Source organism: Fragaria vesca, linkage group LG5 (genome assembly GCF_000184155.1).
Source record: "Fragaria vesca subsp. vesca linkage group LG5, FraVesHawaii_1.0, whole genome shotgun sequence".
In the NCBI taxonomy this organism is placed as follows: Eukaryota; Viridiplantae; Streptophyta; class Magnoliopsida; order Rosales; family Rosaceae; genus Fragaria; species Fragaria vesca.
Window position 1 is genome coordinate 3,220,379 of NC_020495.1, and position 22,757 is coordinate 3,243,135.

Genomic DNA, 22,757 nt, shown 5'->3' on the forward strand with positions numbered 1-22,757 from the left:
CTCTGAAGTAGAAACTAATCACCAATCCACTTTTCAAGCCTTGTGTACCATTGAAATAGAAATTATGAAAACTATCCATACCATATTAGACAGAAAGAAGCTTAGGTCCGCAGTACCATACCATATCAGACAAAAGAAAGATAAATAAGTTGACAAAACTCATACAACACAATTCAGGTAAAGGCAGAATCTAAAACTCAGAAACCCCAAAATCATAGACTTAACACTCTTAACATAGAGATTCGAACAAGAAAGCCTAAGAACTAATTAACAGGCTCGAATGGTGAAAGAACTCGAAAATCACAGAACTTGCATGGTACAAAAACTTAAACATACACAAAACATGAGGATTTCAAGAAATATTTTGAAAATTACGCCTAAACAATAAGCTTGCTGAGTGAAAATCCCATGTCATGTCTTGTGCATTTGTAATACCCGCTCAAATTTGCTTAACATGGCACATGATATTACACCTCATTGCACAAGCTGCCCAGTTAGTAGTGTGAAGGACAAAATACCTGGTAGTTTCCTCGATAGAACTCATGGAAGTCATGGAACCATCCTTTGGTCTATCAGATTCAGCTTTGCCCTTTCCCTGACCACAGCAACAACAACAACAACAAAAAAAACAGGCGTCAACTCCCAACTGTACAATCATCATGCAAGCATTTTATACCATCCGAATCAAGTATCAATTCAGATTTCATTTTCACCTACGAAGCCTGAAAGACAAATGCATTTCATAGATTCACACATTAATTTTAGTTTGACACAGAGGTTCCGGTTTTAATCCTACACTATATTCTCCATCAATTCTATTCGTATAGGCTATAACGCAAAAATCATAAACCTCACTCTGTCATACACAAGCACCACACCGCTCCTTCTGAGTCATTAACCATAAACACATACACATACACCTACACTCACACATTCACCATAACCAAAAACAACAATTCAAGCTCAAAACTGAACAATGCATCAAATTCCAAACAGATCACAGTAAATTCGATCCACTACAGAAGTATAGAACACCGAAGAAATAGCAACCAGATCGAATCGCAATTACATCACACGCAAAGCCTCATAAATCCTAACTCACTGGAAATGCAAACAAACACCGATCCATTACAGAGTCTCTTCGAAGAAAATTCAAACAGAAGAGTATAAATGCTCAAAGGAAACCTGCTAGTTTTAAACAGAAAATCAAAGATCTGAAAGTTTTAAACACATTCAAATGTGTGAAAAGCACTCAAACAGAATCTGTCTCAAAGTAGAGCACTAATTCCAACCGAAATTCTCAGAACAAAGCACATCTCAAGATACAGCACTAATTTCAAATCGGTTCAGACCGAAATTCAAAGAACAAAACACATCTGAAAATTGTGAGACAAATTACCTTGTTCGACATGGCTCGGAGAACAGAAGCGGTGAAACAGAGCTAGCCTGAGAGTTGCGAGTTGAAACTGCATTAAAACCTCACCAAATTTTAAATCCAAACCGAATACGAAATCCTAGGAGAGAGAGAGAAGGATAAGGCTTACCGTGTGCTCCACTCGTCGGAGAATCAATCAGGTCGGTGAACAGAAGCGATGAAACAGAGCTAGCCTGAGAGTTGCGAGTTCAAACCTGCACTATAAGCTCGCCAAATTAGAAATCACACTGAACTTGAAACCCTAGGAGAGAGAAAGAGAAGGAGAGAGCTTACCTTGTGCTCCACTCGTGGCCGTGGAAATGTGAATCCCCAAAATGAATTTCGAACTGAAGCGGGAGCTACATAATTACTATATATACACTCGAGCGCGCACAGCATTGTCTCGGGTCGGGTTACCATCCGACCCGGCCCACAACACAACAACGCGCATTATGTATTTCTTTATTACTATTTTCTTTATTTTTAATATATATTTAGGGGTTTCGATAACACCGAGAAACCCAAGACAAGGAGAGACGCGCCAATCCTGAAGTTGCCTGCGTCTTTTTGAGGAGGAGTTGCCAGCAGCAGTGCGTTGCTCCAATTCGTCTAACTGATTTGGTTCCTTGAATTGAATTGCTTTTTAATTATGTTTGTTAACTTTATATTGAAGTCTTAAAAGCTCAGGGGGCCCACTTGAACTGGGTGTGATAAAGGAGGGGAAGAATTTACTTTGGCCTAGTTGAATTAGAGTTGTATGTTTGTGGGTTGGGATATCGTACTTGATCCTCTATGGTAAAACCAAAAGATCCTTTGCTGCATTTTTGTGTGGTAACAATGAGTTGGGTTGGGAGGGTGTCAGTTTTAGAGTAGGAATTTCTTTCCCAGTATGCTGCACTTGCGACTGTAAGTTCATGTGTTGCATTGCTAGCTCATTCTATTTTTTTGCTGTAATGTTCAAAGTGCACACAGGGTTTTTTATGTGCTTGTTTTACTTGTTGGTTCACTGCAGCTGTCTTAGAGAGGCAACAGGCAGGGGCAGGTCAGCTTCTACCTCTTCTCCTGGAGGCTGGTGCGGTTGTTAATAACCTCCCGTATCTGCGTGAAGGATCGAAGAAAAGTTGAAACTAAGCAGCCTGTATTCCTGCAACAAAGGTTGGACTAGTTAAATAAAATGAGCCTAGCTACTGAATGTTATGTTAATTTGATAATTTACACATTAAAAGAAGAAGCTCTTCTCTATGGTTGTACAAATTGTGTTTCTTTTAATATATGCCGCCAAGTTTTGGTTGCAGATTTGACATGTCCTGTGTTGAGAATGCCTCTGATAGGGTTGTGTGACTGGTGTCCCAATATTTGTGCGGTAACAATGAGTTGGGTTTGGAGGGTGTAGGAATTTCTTTCCCAGTATGCTGCACTTGCCAAACATCAAATTCCCCATCTTCTGCTGTTTCAAAGAGATAAAGGCGAACTGGCTAGCTTACTATGTATATATACCATGGAGGTATTGTAGACTACCTAACCATGGAGGTATTGCTCCTGTGAATTGGTTATTGTTAACCACGAAATGCTCAAGTTTCTTACAAGAACACAATTGAGGTGGGATTTCATCTGTGAAGTTGTTGAATGACGAAGTCAAGAAAGTTTCTTACAATGCCTTGCATTTATGAGGTTCTATGTTCTCACTTTACACATTAATCCACCAAAAGGACTTACCCTGACAGAATTACCAAAAGTATAATAACCAGACAACATCACAGTATATATCCCGTACGTTATTGAGTAACTGATGAGCAAAAGATCACAATAACATACACAAATGTAATTATTAGGCAAACTCAACAATGTTAATTCTTCATTTATAGAAAACGGCAAAATGCTATATAACTACATTACTTATTTCCATAATCATCAAATGAGACAAACAACAAGAACAATATCACAAAAGAAGTGTCAGCATCGTTAATATACCCAGCAAAGTGAACAAACTATCATAAGCAACCATAGTAAACTGTGGGGGTGTAAACTTTCGGCTTTGGGCCCCTTACCCATTAAACCGAGTCCGATGGTTAAAGCCTAAGATGAATAATATCAAGATAAAGTAAACGACGTGAAACATGATTGTTCATGAAGAACGTGCTCCTCCCATTACTCTCACTATGATGTGAAGTGAGGTCGAAGTTATTGAAGATCTATAAATTCACACGCTTATGGAGAATAAGAGAAGGATGGAGGAACAATGGTAACAAGTATCGAACCGATTTATTTTGTTATGCTTGCTTGAATTGAAATTGACTTGGACGTCGAAATACGTTTTATTTTACATGTATCTTTCCCCATGATCAATTGCAAGATGAATGCGTCCGCGGTTTCTCGAAGATGAAAAGAGTAAGATTTATGTTGAGAAATCTCTCTCTCAAAATTTTTTGCACCAACATAAAATGGTTTCATTCATTCCAAACAAATTTTTCGTTCCTGATCACCTGAGATTCAACAAAACACAAACAAATTCAAATCAGTGCATCAAAACAAGACAATACTGTAGACAAAACATAGTAAATTGTCTGTTTTCCAATAATATAAAGCCACGTATCCGGTTCTCCTCTTTTTGCTTTATTGGACCGGGCTGCTCGGACCAATTCTTATGCAAACAAAAGCACAATTTTCCTAGTTGAAGCAAGTTTTCGTAGAATCAAATTCAACAAGGAAAAAATTGTGTGTTTATTTACTAGCTGCTGCAAAGAAAGTAAATAAGTCGCAAATATTCAGGACTTATTTCTCTCTCTCTCTATATATATATATGCAGCTAGTAATACAGCAGTATTACTAGCAAATTAATAATCAGGGTACGTTCGTGTGGAAGAAGAATGGTGTATGATGTCGCAGTATTTCAAAGAGAATAAATTCTCCCCAGCTTGACCACTCCGTCCGGAAAGGATTTGCTCTTCACCATGCTCGCGAGGCGCCGTTGGATTTGTGCGGATCCGACTGCAGATTCTATTTATGAAGAACCAAAGCTTATAACGGAAAGAGGAATAATCAGAGTCGAACTCGATGATATCAAGCTCTTATCTCGAAGGAAGAAGTATACAAGGATGATGGTTAGGTTCCTTTCCGACATGGGTGTCCCTGAACTTGTGCAACTACCTATTATTGAACAAATATTTAAGAAGGTCGTTGATGTGGCCGTCCCCAAGCTGCATATTATGCATATGGTTGCCATTTTGGACATCACCTATGTGGACAGCGGCGGACTTTTTCCCGCAATTAAACCAGCAATTCGGCGTTTGGAGAGAGTGAGACTTGATAGTTTGGATGAAGCTACTATTACACGGACGCCTTCATGTGTTATTTGCTTGAAGGACCTGGATCTACAACATATGGTTATTCGACTACCTTGCTCGCACGTTTGTCATGTGGATTGCATTGTTACTTGGCTGGAGACGAGTCACTTTTGCCCAGTGTGCCGATATTCAATGCCGTTTGACATCCGAGACTACATAGACCAAGGTGCAAGCCCTATAATATCGATATCCGAGGGCACAAGCTCAGGCAAAGGTGCAAACTCTTCAATACCCGAGGGCTCAGGCCAACGTGCAAACTCTTCAACATCCGAGGGCTCGGTCTCCAGCTCAAGCCGACGGTGGACTCCTCCGCTGCTTATGATGATATCTTTTGCTGGTATAATAGCAGGTATAGTAACTATTACGGTACTTGGCAGATTATGGAAACGAAGTTAGTATTAGGATGAAATATATGTGGATCAGCATGACGTCGTCTGTGCTCGGCTGGAGGCGGCGACCGAGAATCCTGCTATAGATGTAATTTGAAATGATGAATAAGAGCTTGCCCTGGTATTCCCACACGGCCACACCTATGATTATGCCGTAATTTGCACCTCTTGGGAGAACTGAGAGTTTAAGAACACTGAAACTTCAATATATTAGTTCAGTTTTGACTTCATATTGAAAAGTGATGTACAGCGTCAAGCTATGCAACTTGTTTTAGGAAACTTATTAGAAACGAACCCTTACATATATCGTATAGGTGCAAGATTTAAGGAAGAGTTTCAGATGTTGAATTCTGATAAAATAGTGGTCTTTGTAGTGTCTCCTACTGTTTCATTATATGTCAGCATCTTGTGTTAGTGTGCATGTATAACGATTAGGTGAGGGTATTGTGCTATTGTCCATAACAGCATGTATGCTTTGTAAAAAATTGACTGAAATCAGAAACAGATGTGGACGGCTTTTGTGGTGAAACACAATCTTCCGGCATTCAAATTGTCGTGCGTTTTATGCATGCCAAGGTGCTAAGTGAAGGTTCCGTCACCAAACGGCGTTGTCCTGATTAAAACATATGAATGAATCTATTGTTGGGAATAGAATTTCATGGGAGAGAATGTTCTGCAAATTCAGATCTATCTGTGGATGAATTTGCCGATTAAAAGACTAGAATAACATAACATAGCTAGATAGAAAAGATTCACTTTTGAACCTTTGAGGTATTAACTTATCACTACTGCATACGACACGACGCCGTGTAATACGACGACACATCTCTTTTTTGTTTCTGTTTTAAAGGTGGACGGACCGGCCTGCCTAGGCCCAGTCCACTCACTTCCGCCTAGCGGCCCAAAGTAGTACGACGTCGTGTAGTGTGTAACCGACGTGTTCTTGGAAAACATGTTTAACTCGGGTACCTATAAATTCTCTTCAATATCAATGCCACCTCTACCGTAAACCCTAACAAAAAAACCAAAAAAAAAGATGCATCTATTTTGCACCAAAATCAAGCAGAGAGAAACCCCCGATCTCAACATGATGTCAAAAGAGTTGGGTTATATCCAATTCGACGTGTGGAAGATTATCGATGGCACGCACCATGTAAACCAATTAGACTTTACGTTTGATCACTCTGTTGTGAAGCCACTGTCCCACGGGACGATGCTTACAAGAGACCTGCGTACGATGCTTTCGATGATTGGTGTCCCAGAAGATCGACAGCCTGGTGTTGTAGACCAAATATTGAAGGTGCTTCAAGTATCCGTGCCCATGCTGCCTATTGATGTCAGCATACTGGAGCAGATCTATAATGTATTTCCGCCAGTTTCACCGGCGGCTAGGCTGGAACCGGACGTCAAACTGGCGACGGAATCATTGATTGAGGGTCTGGCGAAAGTGAGTTTGGAAGAGCCACCTGAGTCACCGTGTACTATTTGTTTCGACGGCCTCGCATATCAACTCATTGCTCGTATGCCTTGCTCACACCGTTTTCATGCAAATTGCATCGTCCGGTGGCTGATCATAAATCACTTATGTCCCTTGTGCCGATATCCAATGCGAATCAAAAAGCAAGGCCAGGTTTAAGCACAGCAGTGAATAGTTTTACATTACATGTAGATAGAGGTTAAACCCTAGACTATAAACTCAGTGGAGTCCTGTAGTTTCACACTATCTCTTACCGAATTTAAAGAATATGATGTTGAGGAATTCATGTTTGTTAACTTTACACTGTATGAGGCAATATCCTCAATATATACAAGGGTTGTGCCGCTGCCAGCTAGGTCATGTATCTATGGCATGCACTGTATAAGACCTCCTCTGGAAACGTATTACTTGGTTTCCATTCTCTGCAAGATGATATTGAATGAAAAAATAAATTGCCTAGTTATAGAAGGAAGAACCTATGCAGAACCTGCTAATCAGACAACAAATATCGAAAAAGCATATATATCTAATAGTTTTCAGCAGTAGTGTTTTTCATCAAACAACAAATATGAAGAAACGAAATTTATGTCCGTTGTTGCGGAAACTACTACAGAGCATGTCAAAAGAGCATCACTCTTCAAAACAACAGCAGAACTTGTAAGAGGATCAGGCAGAGCATCACTCTTCAAAATCTCAATGAGAGAGGTTGAGCCGGTGCGGTTAATGCAGTTTAATGTTTCTTATAGGTCTAAATTCGAGTATTTACATTTATTGGAACAACTTCATATCCACACTACCGGCGGCGCAAATTTTTCAGAAATGAGGGTGGTCTGTAAGATCCGACAATCACCTCCCCATCACGATCACTACTATCAGACCCAGAACCAGAAGAAGAGTGAGATGCCTCAGACCCAGGAAGGGATCCACCAGAGTGACCAGACGCAGCAGCCTCTGAAAATGTGAGCTCATTAAACTCGAGGGTTGGTTCACTATCAGCAATATCCAGCTTTCCCTGATTCGAGGCACCAGCAGGACTGAAGTAGCCAAGAAATGGTTGAGAAGAACTCCCCACACAAGATTGAGAAGTTCCTGGTTGAGAACTACCCACAGAAGACTGAGAAGTTCCTGGTTGCCTTTGAATTTCTGGGTGTCCGATGAATGCTGGCCGAGAACTAGCCACTTCACCAAATGAATCCCCGGCTGCAAGCAATAAGTTGCCAGGACCAGACAATCCAGAGGCAATTAAATGTTGACCAGCGGTCTTCAAAGAAATAGAGACACTAGTAAATTCCCCAATTTTAAGTTGCTGACCAGCTTCAGTTAACTGGTCGCCAGCAGTGTAAATCCTGTGACATGGGAATCCATACAAAATGTCATTCTAAAAATAAGATCCCTGCTAATACTATTACATATAGGTCAACAAGAACAGATTTCATTTGTTGCAGCTTATTTGTAAAATCAGTGTGTAAATCAACAAACGCCAGAGGATTTGGGTAACATCTTGACATCTGTCATGAACTATCCATGGATACTACATCAAAAGTAATCAAGTTTAACTACTTGAGAACTGAGAGACGTACTAAATTGATCTAGTATCATCAAATATATCGAACCAATCCACTTTTCAAGCCTCCTGTACAATCGAAATAAAAAAAATGGAAACTATCCATACCATATAGTCTTCAGACCTAAATCAGGAATACCAATTAGACATAAAGAAGCTTAGCTCCGCGGTACAAAACCAAAACCACTTCAGAATCTGACCAAATAGAATCTCAAACTCAGAAACTCCAAAGTCATAGACTTAACACTCCTAACATAGAGATTCGAACAAGAAAGCCTAAGAACTAACACGCTCGAATAGTGAAAGAGCTCGAAGATCACAAAACTTGCATGACACAAAAACTTAAACATACACAAAACATAAGGATTTCAAGAAATACCCGGTGGTTTTCTGAATTGAACCATTCTTGGCATCAGATGATTCTGCTTTGATTTTTCCCTGATCACAGCGAAAAAAAAAAAAAAAAACAAGGTGTAAACTCCCAACTGTACAATCATAATGCAAGCATTTTATACCATCCCAATCGAGTATCAATTCAGATTTCATTTTCACCTAGGAAACCTCTCAAATTCAAATGCACTTGATAGATTCACTGATTAAGATTTCAATTTTAGTTTGACACAGATGTTTCGGCTTTAATCCTACTGTCTTCTCCATCCATTGCTATTCGTATAGTCTGTAACGAAAAATTATAAACCTCACTCTATCATACACAAACACCACACCACCCTTATTGAGTTCAAATATAAATACATACACCTACACTCACACATTCACCATTTCAATTACAACCATAACCAAAACCACAAATCAAGCTCAAAACTCAACAATACATCAAATTCCAAACAGATCCATTCCATTACAGTAAATTCGATCCACTATAGATCAACAAAGAAATAGCAACCAGATCGAAACTCATACTCTACACGGTACACCGATCTACCATTAGAAACACGCAATTATACATCACATGCAAAGCATCATAAATCCTAACTCACTGGAAACGCAAACAAACACCGATCCATTACAGAGTCTATTCGAAGAAATTCAAACAGAAGAGTATAAATGCTCAAAGCAAACCTACTAGTTTTAAACAGAAATTAACAGAAAATCAAAGATCTCAAAGTTACAAACACATTCAAATGTGTGAAAAACACTCAAACAAACAAACCTGTCTCAAAGTAGAGCAACAATCTCAAATCGATTTAAACCGAAATACTTAGAAAGAAGCACATCTCAAGATAGAGCACTAAATTCAAATCCATTCAGACCGAAATCTAAAATAACAAAACACGTCTCAAAATTGTGGAGGCAAATTACCGTGTTCGACATCGCAAGATCGGACGAATCAGCTCGGCGAAACGAAACAGAGCTAGACTGAGTTCGAGTTCAACCTGCATTAAAACCTAGTCAAATTTGAAATCCAGACAGTCTTAGAAACCAAAACCTAGGAGAGAGAGAAGGAGAGGCTTACCTAGTTCTCAAGTGATGAATCTCAAACGGCGAAGCTCGACGAACAGAGATAGACTGAGTTCGAGTTCAACCTGCACTATAACCTCATCAATTTTGAAATCCACACAGAGTTAGAAACCAAACCCTAGGAGAGAGAAAAGGAGAGAGCTTAACTTGTGCTCCACTCGTCGCTGTGGAAATGAGAATCTCGAAATTGAATTTCTGACTCAAGCGGGAGCTACATAATTACCATATATATACTCCAGCGCGCACCGTATTGTTTCGGGTCGGGTAACTACCTGACCCGGCCCACAACAACAACAACGCCCATTATGGGTCCCTTTCTTTATTACTGATTTCTTTAATATATATCAGGGGTTTCGATAATAAACGGCACCCCAGAAACCCAAAGACAAGAGAGACGCGCCCATCCTGACATTGCCTGCGACATCCCCTTGAATTTGCCTCACCATGTAAGTTGTGTTCTCCAATTTGTCTGACTGTTTTGCTTTGTTGATTTTGATACCACCCCCTGCAATTGCTTGGTTTCTATTTATGTTATTAATTTTGTATTGAAGCCTTAAATACTCAGACCCCACTAAAATTGGGTGTGTGATAAATGAGAGACTTCGGTGTAGTTGAATTAGAGTTGTATGTTTGTGGGTTAGGATATCATACTTGATCCTCAATGTTAAACCAAAAGATAGATAGAACTAGATGAAGATGGTAAATTCAGTCTCTTTCTCTCGCACCCTTTTCATCGTTTTCGATTGAAGTAGATTTTCAACTCCTAGATTCCTAATTTGGTTGAGGAAATCATGTTTTTATTTTAGAAGTTGATGGAGGTGAAATTCAAGCAGGTCTAGCTGAGTGGACTGGCCAGAGGACTGTGCCTAATGTGTTCATTGCGGGGAAGCACATCGGCGGCTGCGTCTGTAAGTTCATGTGTTTCATAAAAGGGAAAGTTTCATTGCTTGTTTCATTTTTGCTGTAATGTTGAAAGAATACACAAGGGTTTATTTATTTGCTTCTTTTACTTGTTGGATAATGCAGCTGTCTTAGAGAGGCAACAGGCCGGTCAGCATCTGCCTCTTCTCCGGGAGGCTGGTGCAGTTGCTAATCACCCGGTATCTGCCTGAATGATCGAAGAAAAGATGAAACTAATCAGCCTGTATTCCTGAGTCAAGGTTGGACTAGTTAAATAAAATGAGTCTAGCTACTGAATGTTATGTTTGATAGAGTAAACAGCAAAAGAAGAAGCTCTTCTATGGTTGTAGTTGTACAAAGTACAAACTGTGTTTCTTTTTATATATGCAATGGGTTACCGCCAAGTTTAGGTTGCAGAATAGACATGTCCTGTGTTGAGAATGCCTCTAAATAGGGTTGTGTGTCTGGAATCCCAATATATGACATTTATGTGTATAGCCGAGGAACCTGAGTTTCTCTAGGTTATATAGTTATTTGATAGAGCACCAGACCAGTATCAGTGCACATTCACTGAAAAGTTCCAGCTTTGTATCAACAGCGTCCGGTTTATGCTTTCTTTCAAAGCTAAATTACAACATTCGGAGTTATTATAGGGTCCAAGTTTACATTCCAGTAATTGTACAGTTCTTAATACCTCGAACTAGTCCACATCATGTGAGGTATCAACATCTACTAGCTACATCGTTCATGAGATAAACTGGAATCCTGCTTTTAAGCCCTTGGTTTCTATATTTTTTCGTTTCCAATTCAATGTTTCTATCAGAATATTAAGCAACCCGTCATTAGTGTTGATCAGTGGAGCTTTTATATGCGTATACAGAGCAGAGATGGTCGGGGATAAACTAGCTATGTATGGTTATCAGCTTATGATTTATCCCAGATGAACATTTGCTATGTGATTCTCTAGTCTGGATGTGTATCTCTTAGGCTGTGTTGCTTTAACTCGTCAAGGTCATTACAACTCTTAACATATGTAGTGTTTTAACCGAAAATTGGTTCCATCTGTAGCTCACAGAAATAATAAGCTCACAGGCCTATGAAGAATGTCATGGGAGTTTTTGCACGGTTTTGCTAGGGTGTTAAACACTTAAACTAGGATTCTTTTGGTCTGAAAACCTCGTAGTAAAGTTCCTCCACCATAGCCAACAGATTGTTAGAGAAAATTGGCAGTTTGAAATTCACTGCAGGCCTAGACAGAAAGGAGTCGGGATGTGGTGCTAAGTTCCAACAGTGAAGGATTCCTCCACAAAATTTCATTTCAAATCTATCTTAAAAACTCAGACATTTGTCCTTACAAGGCTTCGTGAATTGAAATCTTGAAATCTTTGAAATGGATGCACCACTATCCAGCAACAAACGCACAAGTTTTTCTCAGGCATATGTATTACACACAGACGTGAAAATCAACATGCAGTGAGCTAATCAAATTTGCATCAATATCTGGAATATGAACATAGATCTCCCAGTCTTCACAATGAAAATCTCTACAGCTATACATTCAATGGATACAAATCTTCAGCCTCATAAAATACAAGATATCTATACACTCTCAAGTTTACAAATACTCCAGACTATCCTTAACACTGCAACAATGAAAACCAGAATAACATAACATATCCAGATAGAAAGACTCATCTGAGAAGGGAGATTGTGCAACAATTCGAAGAAAATGAAAGCAAAAAGTTTGGTGAAAAAACCATGGATTTCTCTCTTCACTTTGAGGTAGTGTAGCACGATGCACTTTTCTGTTTCTTCATTTCTGCAGTTTCCGAAGGCACCAGCGCCATGGAATTCACTTTCCAGTACTCACCAACCATCTTCTTCTCATTCCCAAACCCCCATTTGTCCTCTTCTTTTCCTCCAGAGCCATCTGAGTTTGAAATAGAAACTTTTCTCCACTTGCACCATATTCTCAGCATGATGTAAATGATTATCAAGCATATTGCTGAGGATGTCAACACAATGGCCACTGTAATACCAGTTGCTGCAGTACGCGAAAGGCGCTTTACCCTCTGCACCTCGGATTCCCCACACGGTGCTAACGGTGGGCCGCAAAGTTTCTGATCATTTCCTAAGAAGGAGCTCCGTGGGAATCCTGAAAAGGTTGAAGGGATTTGGCCCTCGAGATGATTATTTGACAGGTTTAACATGTGCAGACTGGTCAGCTTCCCAAGTGAAGTGGGGACTTTTCCTTGGAGCTGATTGAAAGAGAGGTTCAGTTCCTCCAACTTCATAAGATTTCCTAGAGAAGATGGGATTTCTCCAGAGAACAAGTTTCTGCTTAGATCCAGGATTACTTGCAGCTCAGTCAACTCTCCTAGCTCATAAGGGATCAAGCCTGACAACAAGTTTTCTGAGAGCCTCAGTTCATATAGCTTCTTGCAGTTCTGGATCGTCGATGGAATTGACCCCGTAAAATTGTTTTTCTGAAGATTTAGGACATTCAGAGAAGAGAGATTCCCTATTTCCTCCGGGATAGTACTTGAGAGACTGTTGTCATGCAGAGAAAGCTTGAGTAGTTTTGAACAGTTTCCGAGATTTGCAGGAACTGTTCCATGGAAGTTGTTGCATGAGAAGTCTAGTTCTCCTAGTTCCTGTAGGCTACCTAACCATGGAGGTATTGCTCCTGTGAATTGGTTATTGTTAACCAAGAAATGCTCAAGTTCCTTACAAGAAGACAATTGAGGTGGGATTTCATCTGTGAAGTTGTTGAATGACAAGTCAAGAAAGTTGAGCTGTGTGAGTTGGCCAAATTCAGAAGGCAGGGTGCCAGTGAGTTGATTATGTGCAAGGCGGAGACGGGTTAAGTTTCTGCACATGGAAAGTCTAGAAGGTATGGAACCTGAAAAGCTATTGTTGGTCAAGTCCATTGCAGTCAGATAACTTGAACCAGAGAGAGGGAAGATGGTTCCACTAAACCGATTGTGAGAGAAATTTATTTTCTTGAGGTTTTTGAGAAGGAAAAGAGATTGAGGAAGAGGGCCTTGGAAGGAATTGTTGTAGAGAGTAATGGTGCTTAGTTGTGAAATGAATCTGAATGTGGGTGGCAATGTTCCTGAGAGCTTGTTATCAGCTAAGGCCAATAACTGAAGGCTTCTGCAGTAGCCTAAGCTTGGTGGTATAGGACCTGACAAGTCATTCTGCCTCAGCTGGAGGACAACAAGATTCTTGAGTTTTCCAATTGTGGCTGGGATGGAGCCTGAGAAATGGTTACCAAAGAAATCAATTGCTGTCAAGCTTGAGCAGTTGGTTAACTCACTTGGTATCGGTCCTGACATCTGGTTGTCGTAAAGGTAGATGGCTTTCAGCCTTTGCAGCTTTCCTATCTCCACTGGAATTCCACCTGTGATCATGTTGTCAAACAGAAACAGGTTTTCCAAGGAACTCAAGTTTCCGATTTCAGGAAGTAGAGTTCCTGTGAAGTTGTTATTGTTCAGCACAAGATCAGTGAGATTCCCTAGTTTGTCCAGGGAAGTAGGTAGTTCCCCTACAAAATGGTTTTCTGAAAGATCGAGCTGTTGGAGCGAGGAACAGCTCAGTACTGCTAAAGGAAACTGTCCAGAGAGCTTGTTTCGAGCCAGAAGAAGTTGTCGAAGATTTGAAGAACTGCTGAGGCAGAAGTTGCTTGGAATGTTACCTGTCAAAGCATTATCAGACAGAACCAAAGCTGCAAGATTCTTCAATTGTGTGCTGAGAAGTTGTATGCTTCCTGAGAGATTGTTCATTGAAAAGTCAAGCATCTCAAGTTGAACCAACTGGTTAAGCTCCGAAGGAATGGCGCCACTCAATCTGTTTCCAAGCAGATTCAAGTACTTCAAATTGCGTAGCTGACTTAATGCAGTAGGAATTGATCCAGAAAGGCTATTGTTGGCCAGGTTCAGAATTTGCAGTGATTCAAGCGATCCCAACAAAGGGATGTCTCCTTCAAGCTTGTTGTTTGATGCTGCAAAGTTCACAAGCTCTTTGCAGCCACGAATCTCTTCTGGTATGAGACCACTGAGACTATTGTTCTGCAAGTCAAGAGATTGTAGATGCTTCAACTTACCAATTTCAACTGGAATGCTTCCATTTAATTGGCAATAGGCGAGCGCCAACACTCTCAACTCAGTCAAGTTGCCAATGCTTGGTGGGATCTCACCTGATATAAAGTTATCTCCTACTCTTAGAACTCGCATGTTCTTCAAAGCACCTATTTCCTCAGGAATCTCACCAGACAGAAAATTGGAGTATAGGAGAAGTGCTTCAAGATTTTGAAGCTGGCCGAGCTCAGGAGGAAGTGAGCCGATGAAGGAATTTGAAGACAAATCAAGTGTTTGGATTGAAGTGAGGTTCCAAAGCTCATGTGGGATGGGACCTGATAGTCCTGATCCAGACAGGTTCAGACTAATAATATGCATCTGATCATTTGAACATTCAAGGCCATTCCAAGTGCAAATATGAGCTGTTGGAGACCAGTTGTTCAGAACTCCTGATGGATCAACGAGTTCTGACTTGATTCTCAGAAGAAGGTTGGAGTCTCTCGAATTATCACCAGGAGCAACAGCAAGAATGGAATGGAGTATTGCAAGAAACAGTATGAAATGAGACATTGCAACGCCACCCATTACAAAATGCATGCACAAGGTGTAACTCAAATCAAGGTATCAGATAATGATTCGGAGGATCTAGTGGATTCCATGTAAGATGGAATGGAAGAATTGAGAAGTGGGATAGTTGAATAGGAAATCAAGGAGGGAATTTGATTAGGAGAGGTAAGACAAGTTTAAACCTTTGGTGGGATAATGGGTGCGTGGAGTTTAAATAGTCCACTGAAGTAGGCCTGCCTAATCAGTTTGCTGAGAAAGTTGATAATCACAATGCATCAAAAGTAATTAGGCTTTAAGTTAACCACAAGGCTTTTTTGAGGATTCAGACTCTTTTTACCTTTTCAGCAGTTGCTCTTCTGCTAAAAGATATGATGTTTCTCTTCCTTTTTTTCTTCTCAAGGCAGATATGGAATGTTGAAACATGTTTAAGAATCTTATGGGAGGAGAAAGTGCATGAGATAAGGATAGTGTAAGCATGCTGAAAAGAAGGGCAAAAGGTTAGGAGGGGTGGACCTCTCTCTCTAGGCTCTGTGAATTTAATAATAAGCCAACTGCCCATGTCACATTCAGAAATCTAATATCATTCCCAAAAATTGAGTCACACTGGACTTTCTTTTAGATTTGGTCAATTAATTTTTAGGATGGTCAATTAATTTCAACAAAATAGGGTATAAACCCATCATCGAGTTCCAACTGCAGAACGCAAAGATGATAGGTTCATGCATCTTTGCATTTTTCACTTCATATTCACAATGTTCATTTTAAAGGGTGAGATTGCATTTGAAGGCTTTCCTTTTGATTGATGGACCAAGATTTAATTGGCATCTTTCGTGTAGAAGTTTTCGGTTCACAATTTTCTTGCCAGCCCTGCACAGTTTTCTTCTGTTTGAAGTTTCATTCTGCAGTAAATGGGTCTATTCAAACATTAGTTATAATTTCCAGTGAAACCTAAACCACCAAATACCAAATTAAATACAAGAAGAAAACATAGAACTCAAACTACCACATTTGTTTGAACAATCAAGTTTCACAGCACTAACCACTTGATCAAATTATGTTGAAACACACAATAGAGCCAAAGACCATGTGAGGTTTGGTGTAATAAGTTCAAACATTAGGACTAATAAAATGAACATAATATATAGTTTGCCTCAGTATATATATTCAAGGGATTCTTGCTACAATAGAACCCAAAGAGAAAAGGACAAAAAAGTTTGCTTAGAAGTTGGGGTTCCTAATCTTTGATAGAGAATTGCTCAGCCATCAGTAATAGCTTTATATCTTTCATGCACCTTTGCTAGAAAGGAAATCAAGTACTTGCAATTAGCTGGACCATTTATAGTTGTTACCCAAATGCACAAACAAAAAACAAAATATGCCACCCAAATGATATTTGTAGAGGAAATCAGCACTATCCTTCTTTTTCAGAGTAGATGTATGATTACCAAATAGACTACACATGAGCCCTAACCTTTATACAAAGTTAAAATGCAACATGTTGTACTAGGTCAGAAACATTTTCATGAGTGCAAATCTATATGCTCAAGATATGTCATATTTCATTCTCATAGTGCAGCTGCATATGAATTGGTCAAAAACCAATTGATCTTGTTTTTGGTACAACATATACTATCTGTCTAAAGACTTTTATGTCAATTTTCAGAATATTACACAACCTAATCTGGGTTTTATTGTAACACCACAAGAGAAAGAAGGTCCACCAAATGAGAAGACAATTGAGTTTAATTATCAGGTTACTCGAAGACAAAAGGCAAATATCAAATCACACATAGACAAAGGAGAAGGTACATCATTGAATTGAAGTCATCAAAGTAAGTATTATCACTAAGCAACTTCTTCAATTATTTCTAAGAAAGATTCACCAAAAGGTGCACTTTTTATTATAGTAGTATAAGTATATTATTAACAAACATATAAAACATCAATATAGCTTCATAAACAATAGGTTTGCATACCAATACTATGCTAAAGAACATGGTTCTCCTGTCCCTAGTAATGTGATACTTATGTTCAGTACACAATAAATTAAAAATAAATATTCATTTCCAAATTAAGAAGAAATCATTTGTTCATGTTTCTTTCCAGTCAAGTCAAGGATTAATAGAAATACTTGGTAGGTTATATCATTTAGTGTTGACTTTATTATCTTAATCTAATTCTTATTATCAGGAAATGTTGACTTTGGGCCTCTTTTTATCAATAATCATGTAGTTTTGGTGGCCAACTCTATTTGTACAGGCTCTAATTCAAAGCTGGACCAGTGCAAGGGAATCAGAAAATGGATTAAACTGAATAACAAAGTACCTCTATAGAATATATCAGAGAAGAGAATATGGGCTCTTCAGTGCAAGATTGAAGACTACAGCCGAGCTTTCATCAGATAATGTGACAAATTTATAGGAATGCATTTGATCTGTTAGGAAAGATAGATTCTTTTGTATTTCTATGAGAATAATTAAATTTAGAGGGTGAACCCTTTGTCAAATTCTAAACCAAAACGATTTTTACTTAAAAAATCAAAATAGTCGTATATACAATAAAAATAAAGCGGAACAAATTATATAGAAATAGAAGCAACAAAATTTCACCAGCTTGTTCTCTTGCATTGGAAGTCCTTGTGTAGAAAATCTCACCTATCATCTTTTAGTTTTGCTTGAGACCAGTCAAATTCTTCATTTCCCATTTTCTGTCCAATACCGATGGAGCAGAACTAAACCACAAGAACGGATGTTGGAGCCATTAATTTTCCAGAATGAGACCAATAGCTGCATTTATGAATTCCACGATCCTCACATGATATTGATGTTCGCACTATGCAGTAGTGGCGCTAGAAGAGAAATACTTCATAAGAAAACTTGAGAGAGACCAGATGCAGATAACTCCGAGACATTGAAGGACATTCAACAGTGTACCCAACGAGCTATTTATTGCCATGTTCTGTGAGGTCATCTCAGCTCCTTTGACTGTAAACGACAGAGCAGTCACCAGTTGTGCTGCTCTGTTCAGTTGATGCAATCTATAAACCTGTTGAGCATGATAGAAAAAGAAGTCTTAAGTCTTAACTCGTAGCCTAGCATATGAACACAAACACTGAACAGGAGGTGACTTGTATCATGTATAAAGTTAAAGATTGATTCCCAAACAGCAAAACAGTATCACATTGCAAATTCACATGCGTAACTTATTTAAGTGAACATAAACAATAATAACAACTATCACCCAACAATTATGAAAGTGGTATACAAGATTGGCCTTACTTGAAAGATGACTGGGATAGCAGGCCATGAAGGTGACTTCTTATATCTTGCATACTGTTCAAATGCAAATTGGACGACTATACCAACCAGATACGGAGCAAGAGTAGCAGATGCTGCAGGGCCAGTCCATGGCCAGACATAGCCCATAGTGACCATAGGAATTATAAGACTAAGTGCCAAGGCAGTAACAGATAAGATTCGCTGCCCTAACTGAGGGACCAGGGTTCTGTTACTGTATGCAGCCGATTCCAGTTCAGCTGGCCTCCTTAACTTGTCAATCAGAAGAAGAAACACCGCAACACCACAGTAGAAGAGAGCTTCCGTGAAGAACAAGATGAGGAAGTCTGATAAATAAAAGTGTTTAGTTCCTAACACGAGAATCAAATGCTCTTATAAAAGAAGATAGGATACAGATTAAGTAGCTTATGAATGACAACTCTTCACATAGTACAGAGTTTAAGAACATATGAATTCTTTCCGAATCCCAACAGTCATCTAGCTTGCAAGAGTGCATAACTTGATTCTCCAATCAACTGAACCATGTCTCAGGTTACTTCTTAGGCCTTCACACAGTCTTCTTATTTCTCCTCTACCTTAACAACATACATTAGTTATGCATTTGGTATATCTAGAGTTCAATCTACGGAGACCAGTCACAGAAAAGCCACAACTTCCATTCATTAGAAGCCAAAGCTATCTCAAATTGCCTACATAGCTATCCACAGCTATATATATATTTCTCTTTTTCCCTTGGTCACTTGAGTGGGCAGCTTTAACTTTCCTTTTGGTGGAATCATTATAGTGTATAGAGCCCATCCCCTCTACCTCTTACCAATAAATTATACAGAATGGTTATCCAAGTAAAAATATCTCAAGATGATGACATAATCTTCCTGTTCTTCCTATATACAGCAGCTCAGATCTTAATTAAAGAATGCAACAAATTAATATCTGGATTTCAAACTATAAATAAATACATAAATAGATAAATAAAAGACGCAGAAATAGAGGCACCCTCACCTGTCAACAAAGAATCCTCAAATATAGTCAAAATTAATTTGCGCAGATAAAGTGAGGGGAAGATGAAAGAAGCTACAAGAACGCCAGGACCAACGAGCCATAGAAGGTTGCTATTCTTCCTCTCAGGAGTATTTATAGAAACATCATCTTCTCTTTTATACGGATGGTTATAAAATGAGATTAAACCTGGTTTCCCACCAGTACCATCAAAAAGGACATATGAATTGCTAGCAGGAGATATATCACCATCAGGATTGTCATTTTCTTGATCCAAAATTTCTGGTATTGTCTCACTGTTTTGTGACTGATCTTCAGAAACAGCAAAGAGTACACTCTGACTCTTTGGGATCCTTTTGCTTGACTTAAGTACTTTATTTAGGAATGTGCATGACCTGCCTACTCAGAGTACCAAAGAAATAGACATAGAACACAAGCAATTAGTAACCAATCTGGCACAAACCTAATAAGTAATGGAATTACAGTTCATAACTTGATTGAAGTTCTATAGCAGTGGTTAACTTATGTCAGTATATGTAATAGCTACAGTCGAATAAAGTTCATTTTGTCCACCTATAGAGTTAAACTATGATTTGAATGCTAAGTTTCTTAGGAACAAAATCAGATTGTGTGCTGACCACATTGCCCCCCATATAAGAATTTGAAGGCTTAAAAAATTATATAACGTATATGAAAGCTACCTTTAGCATATCGTAGTTGCTGAGCACTACTTTGTTGGTTGCCATACTGTGCTTGTAATAAGCTCAACTGGACATCAGGTGGAATAAAATTATATGAGTTGAAGACAAGGAGCTCATCTAGATAACACAGTCCTTTTATATATCAGATCACAGTGAATAGAGATAACTTAAAACTGAATTCAGAAAACAGTCAAGAAGTGAAGCAGTAAGTTCTATATAGAAATGTAGATTTAAAAAAAGGAGAATTTTGATGTGTATTGTTAAAAGACATTAAATACATCTTTGATACTTGTTACGGTTTCAAATGAAAAATCTGTCCAAGAGGATGAGTTTAAAATGACAATATTTTTCCTATAGTAAATTCAATACTGTACTTAGAAATATGAAGATTTTATTGACATTAGATACTTCTAAACTTTAACCACTCTCAAACTTCCAATGGTCCATCTCGACTTACAATCACAGTTCATCAAACCAACTCCAAGTAGTCAAAACTGCTAAAATCCATGCATTTTGGAGTTCTAACATGCTACCGTGCAGAGCTCCACTCCTCAGTAGTACAAACATAATTAACAAAGTATGCTTCATTCATGTTCAACATAATCCAAAATAGTTATGAACTAATCATCAGTTATCCCATAATGCCGAAACCAGAAACATAATCCTCTAGTTCACAAACTCATGCCACCAAAACCTCACCCAAACTAAACTCTTAGCATCATCAAAACCCCTGTTTACTTCATCCAATAGCTGAAATCACACTGCTACGTAATCTAACCAACAATGTCTAATCTTTTCTTCTTCTTTTTTGACCTACCAATTCAAAAAGTCCAAACCTTTAACCTACCAAAAACCCCAACACACATTTTTCACAGCAACAATTGAACTTCTCTATGAAGTGAAAAAGTTAGAGGGTAGCCAAAACACGAACCTGAGAACCTCTTCTCAATTGGGAATGGGGAGCAAGAGAAGGAGCCAAGCATGAAAACGAAGAACCAAACTTGAGAGCCATAACTGTGAAAAAAGCAATAGACAAACAAAAAGGCGCAGCCTTTTCAGAGACTGCAAGATTCTAACGCAAACCCAATTGCTTAGAGAGGGATTTAAGGGCACCCATTAAGGAAAATGAGAAGGAAACGGTGGGAAAGTAGAGGACTTCGGAGATACTAAGGCAGTGGGCTTTTTTTTTTGGAGAAGGAAGAAAGAAAGAGAGAGCGGCTTGTTTTTGTAGCTTTCCTCCGTGTGTGTTTTGGACAAAATCCTATTCGTACGACTCTTGGCCCTCTCCTGTTTACACATATGCCGATATTTTGTTTTTATTTTCGTTTTTTCTCACATTTTGTTTGTTTTTTTTTTTGTGTTTACAAAGCTAATAAATATACCAAGAGCCAAGTTTGACATTCTGGTTTTCATATGTTTGAGCAGAATCAGGTTCTTCATATCTCGGATGACACAGTTTTATTGAATATATAATGAAATGGAATATAGTACTTCGGCCATTTTGAAAGAGAAAGGAGACGACCTGTTACACTGTTGAACTAGTCTGCGCAGAAAGCTTCTGATGGAACAAGAATACAACCACCAACAATGCTGTGCAGCTATCTGGTTTTTGCTGGACTTTCCCTAGCCGAGTCCTAGAAATTGATCGATGCAGAAGTACTGTAATTGAATTAATCGATAGCTAGATTGCCGTGATGAAGATTATAAGTACAACAACAGGAGTCAGAAATGATACTACTTTCTCATTATATAAAACCTCAAGAACATTCGCAGCAGCTGAATACAATACATAAACAAAATATTACGGACCTCATCCAAAAATAAGAATGCTAATGCTGCTTTATAAAAAAAATTACAGAATCCCGGAGAAATCTGCTTGTCGTGATCGTTGACTAGCTAGACATCAAGATGAAACCCAATCTAAAATGGGACAGGCTAGCTCCTTGAAAGAAACTCAAAACCTTTTAACCATCATCAGGAGCAACTACAACTTCAGCTGATTTGATCTAACAAAGGACTTCTCATCTTCTAAATGAGATTCGCCCTCTTTAAGAATCTGATTGCTCTGCAGTAATATGGCCATATTGATTCCACAAAATCAAGGTACTTCTCCACTATCAACTCTTGTAATACTTTCAGCTTTCTTCTGGATAGTTTCTTGTAATCTAAATTCTTAATATCAACTACAGGTTGCCAGAAACGAGCATATATATCCTCTTTAAACTTCCCATGAAAAATGTATCTATACGCTGCCAGGTAATAAGTGGGCAAGTTCGTGACTACTTTAACAGTCTGCTTGAAGCTGAAAATATAGAGTGCACACAACCACTGAAGCATCTTGATGTAGAGAGCTGCAATGAAGGGTCCCAAAACCCACAAAGGAGTCAACTCCTTTGAAACTTCAGCGCCATAAAGAATATTCACTGCCAGGTACGAGGGGACGCTGCAGACAAAGCAAAGGGTTATAATAACAAAAATGAAACGCAGAACTATCAAGTTAAAACTATTTAATTATGAATACTTTTCGTGATAATAGACAAAAAAAAAA

General features: G+C 38.8%; 5 protein-coding genes and 1 non-coding gene across 8 annotated transcripts in view; 3 read left to right on the forward strand and 3 right to left on the reverse strand.

The window, feature by feature from the left end:
• The first annotated feature begins 4,533 nt into the window (after nucleotides 1–4,533).
• LOC101297842 (E3 ubiquitin-protein ligase RING1-like) lies at nucleotides 4,534–5,244 on the forward strand. The gene is made up of 2 exons (XM_004300860.1): nucleotides 4,534–5,037; nucleotides 5,182–5,244. Exons 1-2 carry the CDS (start codon nucleotides 4,534–4,536, stop codon nucleotides 5,242–5,244), a joined length of 567 nt encoding a protein of 188 aa, XP_004300908.1.
• A 990-nt stretch (nucleotides 5,245–6,234) lies between these two features.
• LOC101298134 (E3 ubiquitin-protein ligase SDIR1-like) lies at nucleotides 6,235–6,783 on the forward strand. The gene has a single exon (XM_004300861.1). The coding sequence runs from the start codon at nucleotides 6,235–6,237 to the stop codon at nucleotides 6,781–6,783; it is 549 nt and encodes a 182-aa protein (XP_004300909.1).
• Nucleotides 6,784–10,032: 3,249 nt separating this feature from the next.
• Nucleotides 10,033–11,285, forward strand: LOC101307397. Of its 3 annotated transcripts, none has more exons than XR_184613.1 (3): nucleotides 10,033–10,113; nucleotides 10,474–10,575; nucleotides 10,694–11,285. It is a non-coding gene; the product is annotated as an uncharacterized LOC101307397 (transcript). The 3 variants fall into 3 exon arrangements; XR_184614.1 differs by having other exon boundaries at nucleotides 10,037–10,113; nucleotides 10,477–10,575; XR_184615.1 differs by having other exon boundaries at nucleotides 10,044–10,113; nucleotides 10,501–10,575.
• A 981-nt stretch (nucleotides 11,286–12,266) lies between these two features.
• On the reverse strand, nucleotides 12,267–15,376 carry LOC101307785 (LRR receptor-like serine/threonine-protein kinase GSO1-like). The gene has a single exon (XM_004298915.1). The coding sequence runs from the start codon at nucleotides 15,241–15,243 to the stop codon at nucleotides 12,340–12,342; it is 2,904 nt and encodes a 967-aa protein (XP_004298963.1). The 5' UTR covers nucleotides 15,244–15,376; the 3' UTR covers nucleotides 12,267–12,339.
• Nucleotides 15,377–17,849: 2,473 nt separating this feature from the next.
• Nucleotides 17,850–21,425, reverse strand: LOC101308083. The gene is made up of 5 exons (XM_004298916.1): nucleotides 21,141–21,425; nucleotides 20,210–20,276; nucleotides 19,512–19,907; nucleotides 18,492–18,835; nucleotides 17,850–18,258 (listed from the first exon to the last, which is right to left on the reverse strand). Exons 1-5 carry the CDS (start codon nucleotides 21,219–21,221, stop codon nucleotides 18,046–18,048), a joined length of 1,101 nt encoding a protein of 366 aa, XP_004298964.1. The 5' UTR covers nucleotides 21,222–21,425; the 3' UTR covers nucleotides 17,850–18,045.
• Nucleotides 21,426–21,932: 507 nt separating this feature from the next.
• LOC101308376 overlaps nucleotides 21,933–22,757 on the reverse strand; it is a 2,606-nt gene continuing 1,781 nt past the window's right edge. Inside the window, exon 5 of the mRNA XM_004298917.1 lies at nucleotides 21,933–22,652. Coding sequence (XP_004298965.1) covers nucleotides 22,238–22,652 — 415 coding nt within the window. The 3' untranslated portion in view covers nucleotides 21,933–22,237. The remainder of the gene's footprint in view (nucleotides 22,653–22,757) is intronic.

What these genes read in the sequence shown, in the direction of transcription:
- LOC101297842 (XM_004300860.1), top strand. Translation starts at nt 4,534, where the DNA reads ATGGGTGTCCCTGAACTTGTGCAACTACCTATTATTGAACAAATATTT. An exon ending in CTTCAACATCCGAGGGCTCG is followed by an intron (nt 5,038 to 5,181) that starts GTCTCCAGCTCA and finishes TATGTGGATCAG; the next exon opens with CATGACGTCGTCTGTGCTCG.
- LOC101298134 (XM_004300861.1), top strand. Translation starts at nt 6,235, where the DNA reads ATGATGTCAAAAGAGTTGGGTTATATCCAATTCGACGTGTGGAAGATT.
- LOC101307785 (XM_004298915.1), bottom strand. Translation starts at nt 15,243, where the DNA reads ATGCATTTTGTAATGGGTGGCGTTGCAATGTCTCATTTCATACTGTTT.
- LOC101308083 (XM_004298916.1), bottom strand. Translation starts at nt 21,221, where the DNA reads ATGGCTCTCAAGTTTGGTTCTTCGTTTTCATGCTTGGCTCCTTCTCTT. An exon ending in AATTGAGAAGAGGTTCTCAG is followed by an intron (nt 20,277 to 21,140) that starts GTTCGTGTTTTG and finishes CCTGATGTCCAG; the next exon opens with TTGAGCTTATTACAAGCACA. An exon ending in CTATCCCAGTCATCTTTCAA is followed by an intron (nt 18,259 to 18,491) that starts GTAAGGCCAATC and finishes CATGCTCAACAG; the next exon opens with GTTTATAGATTGCATCAACT.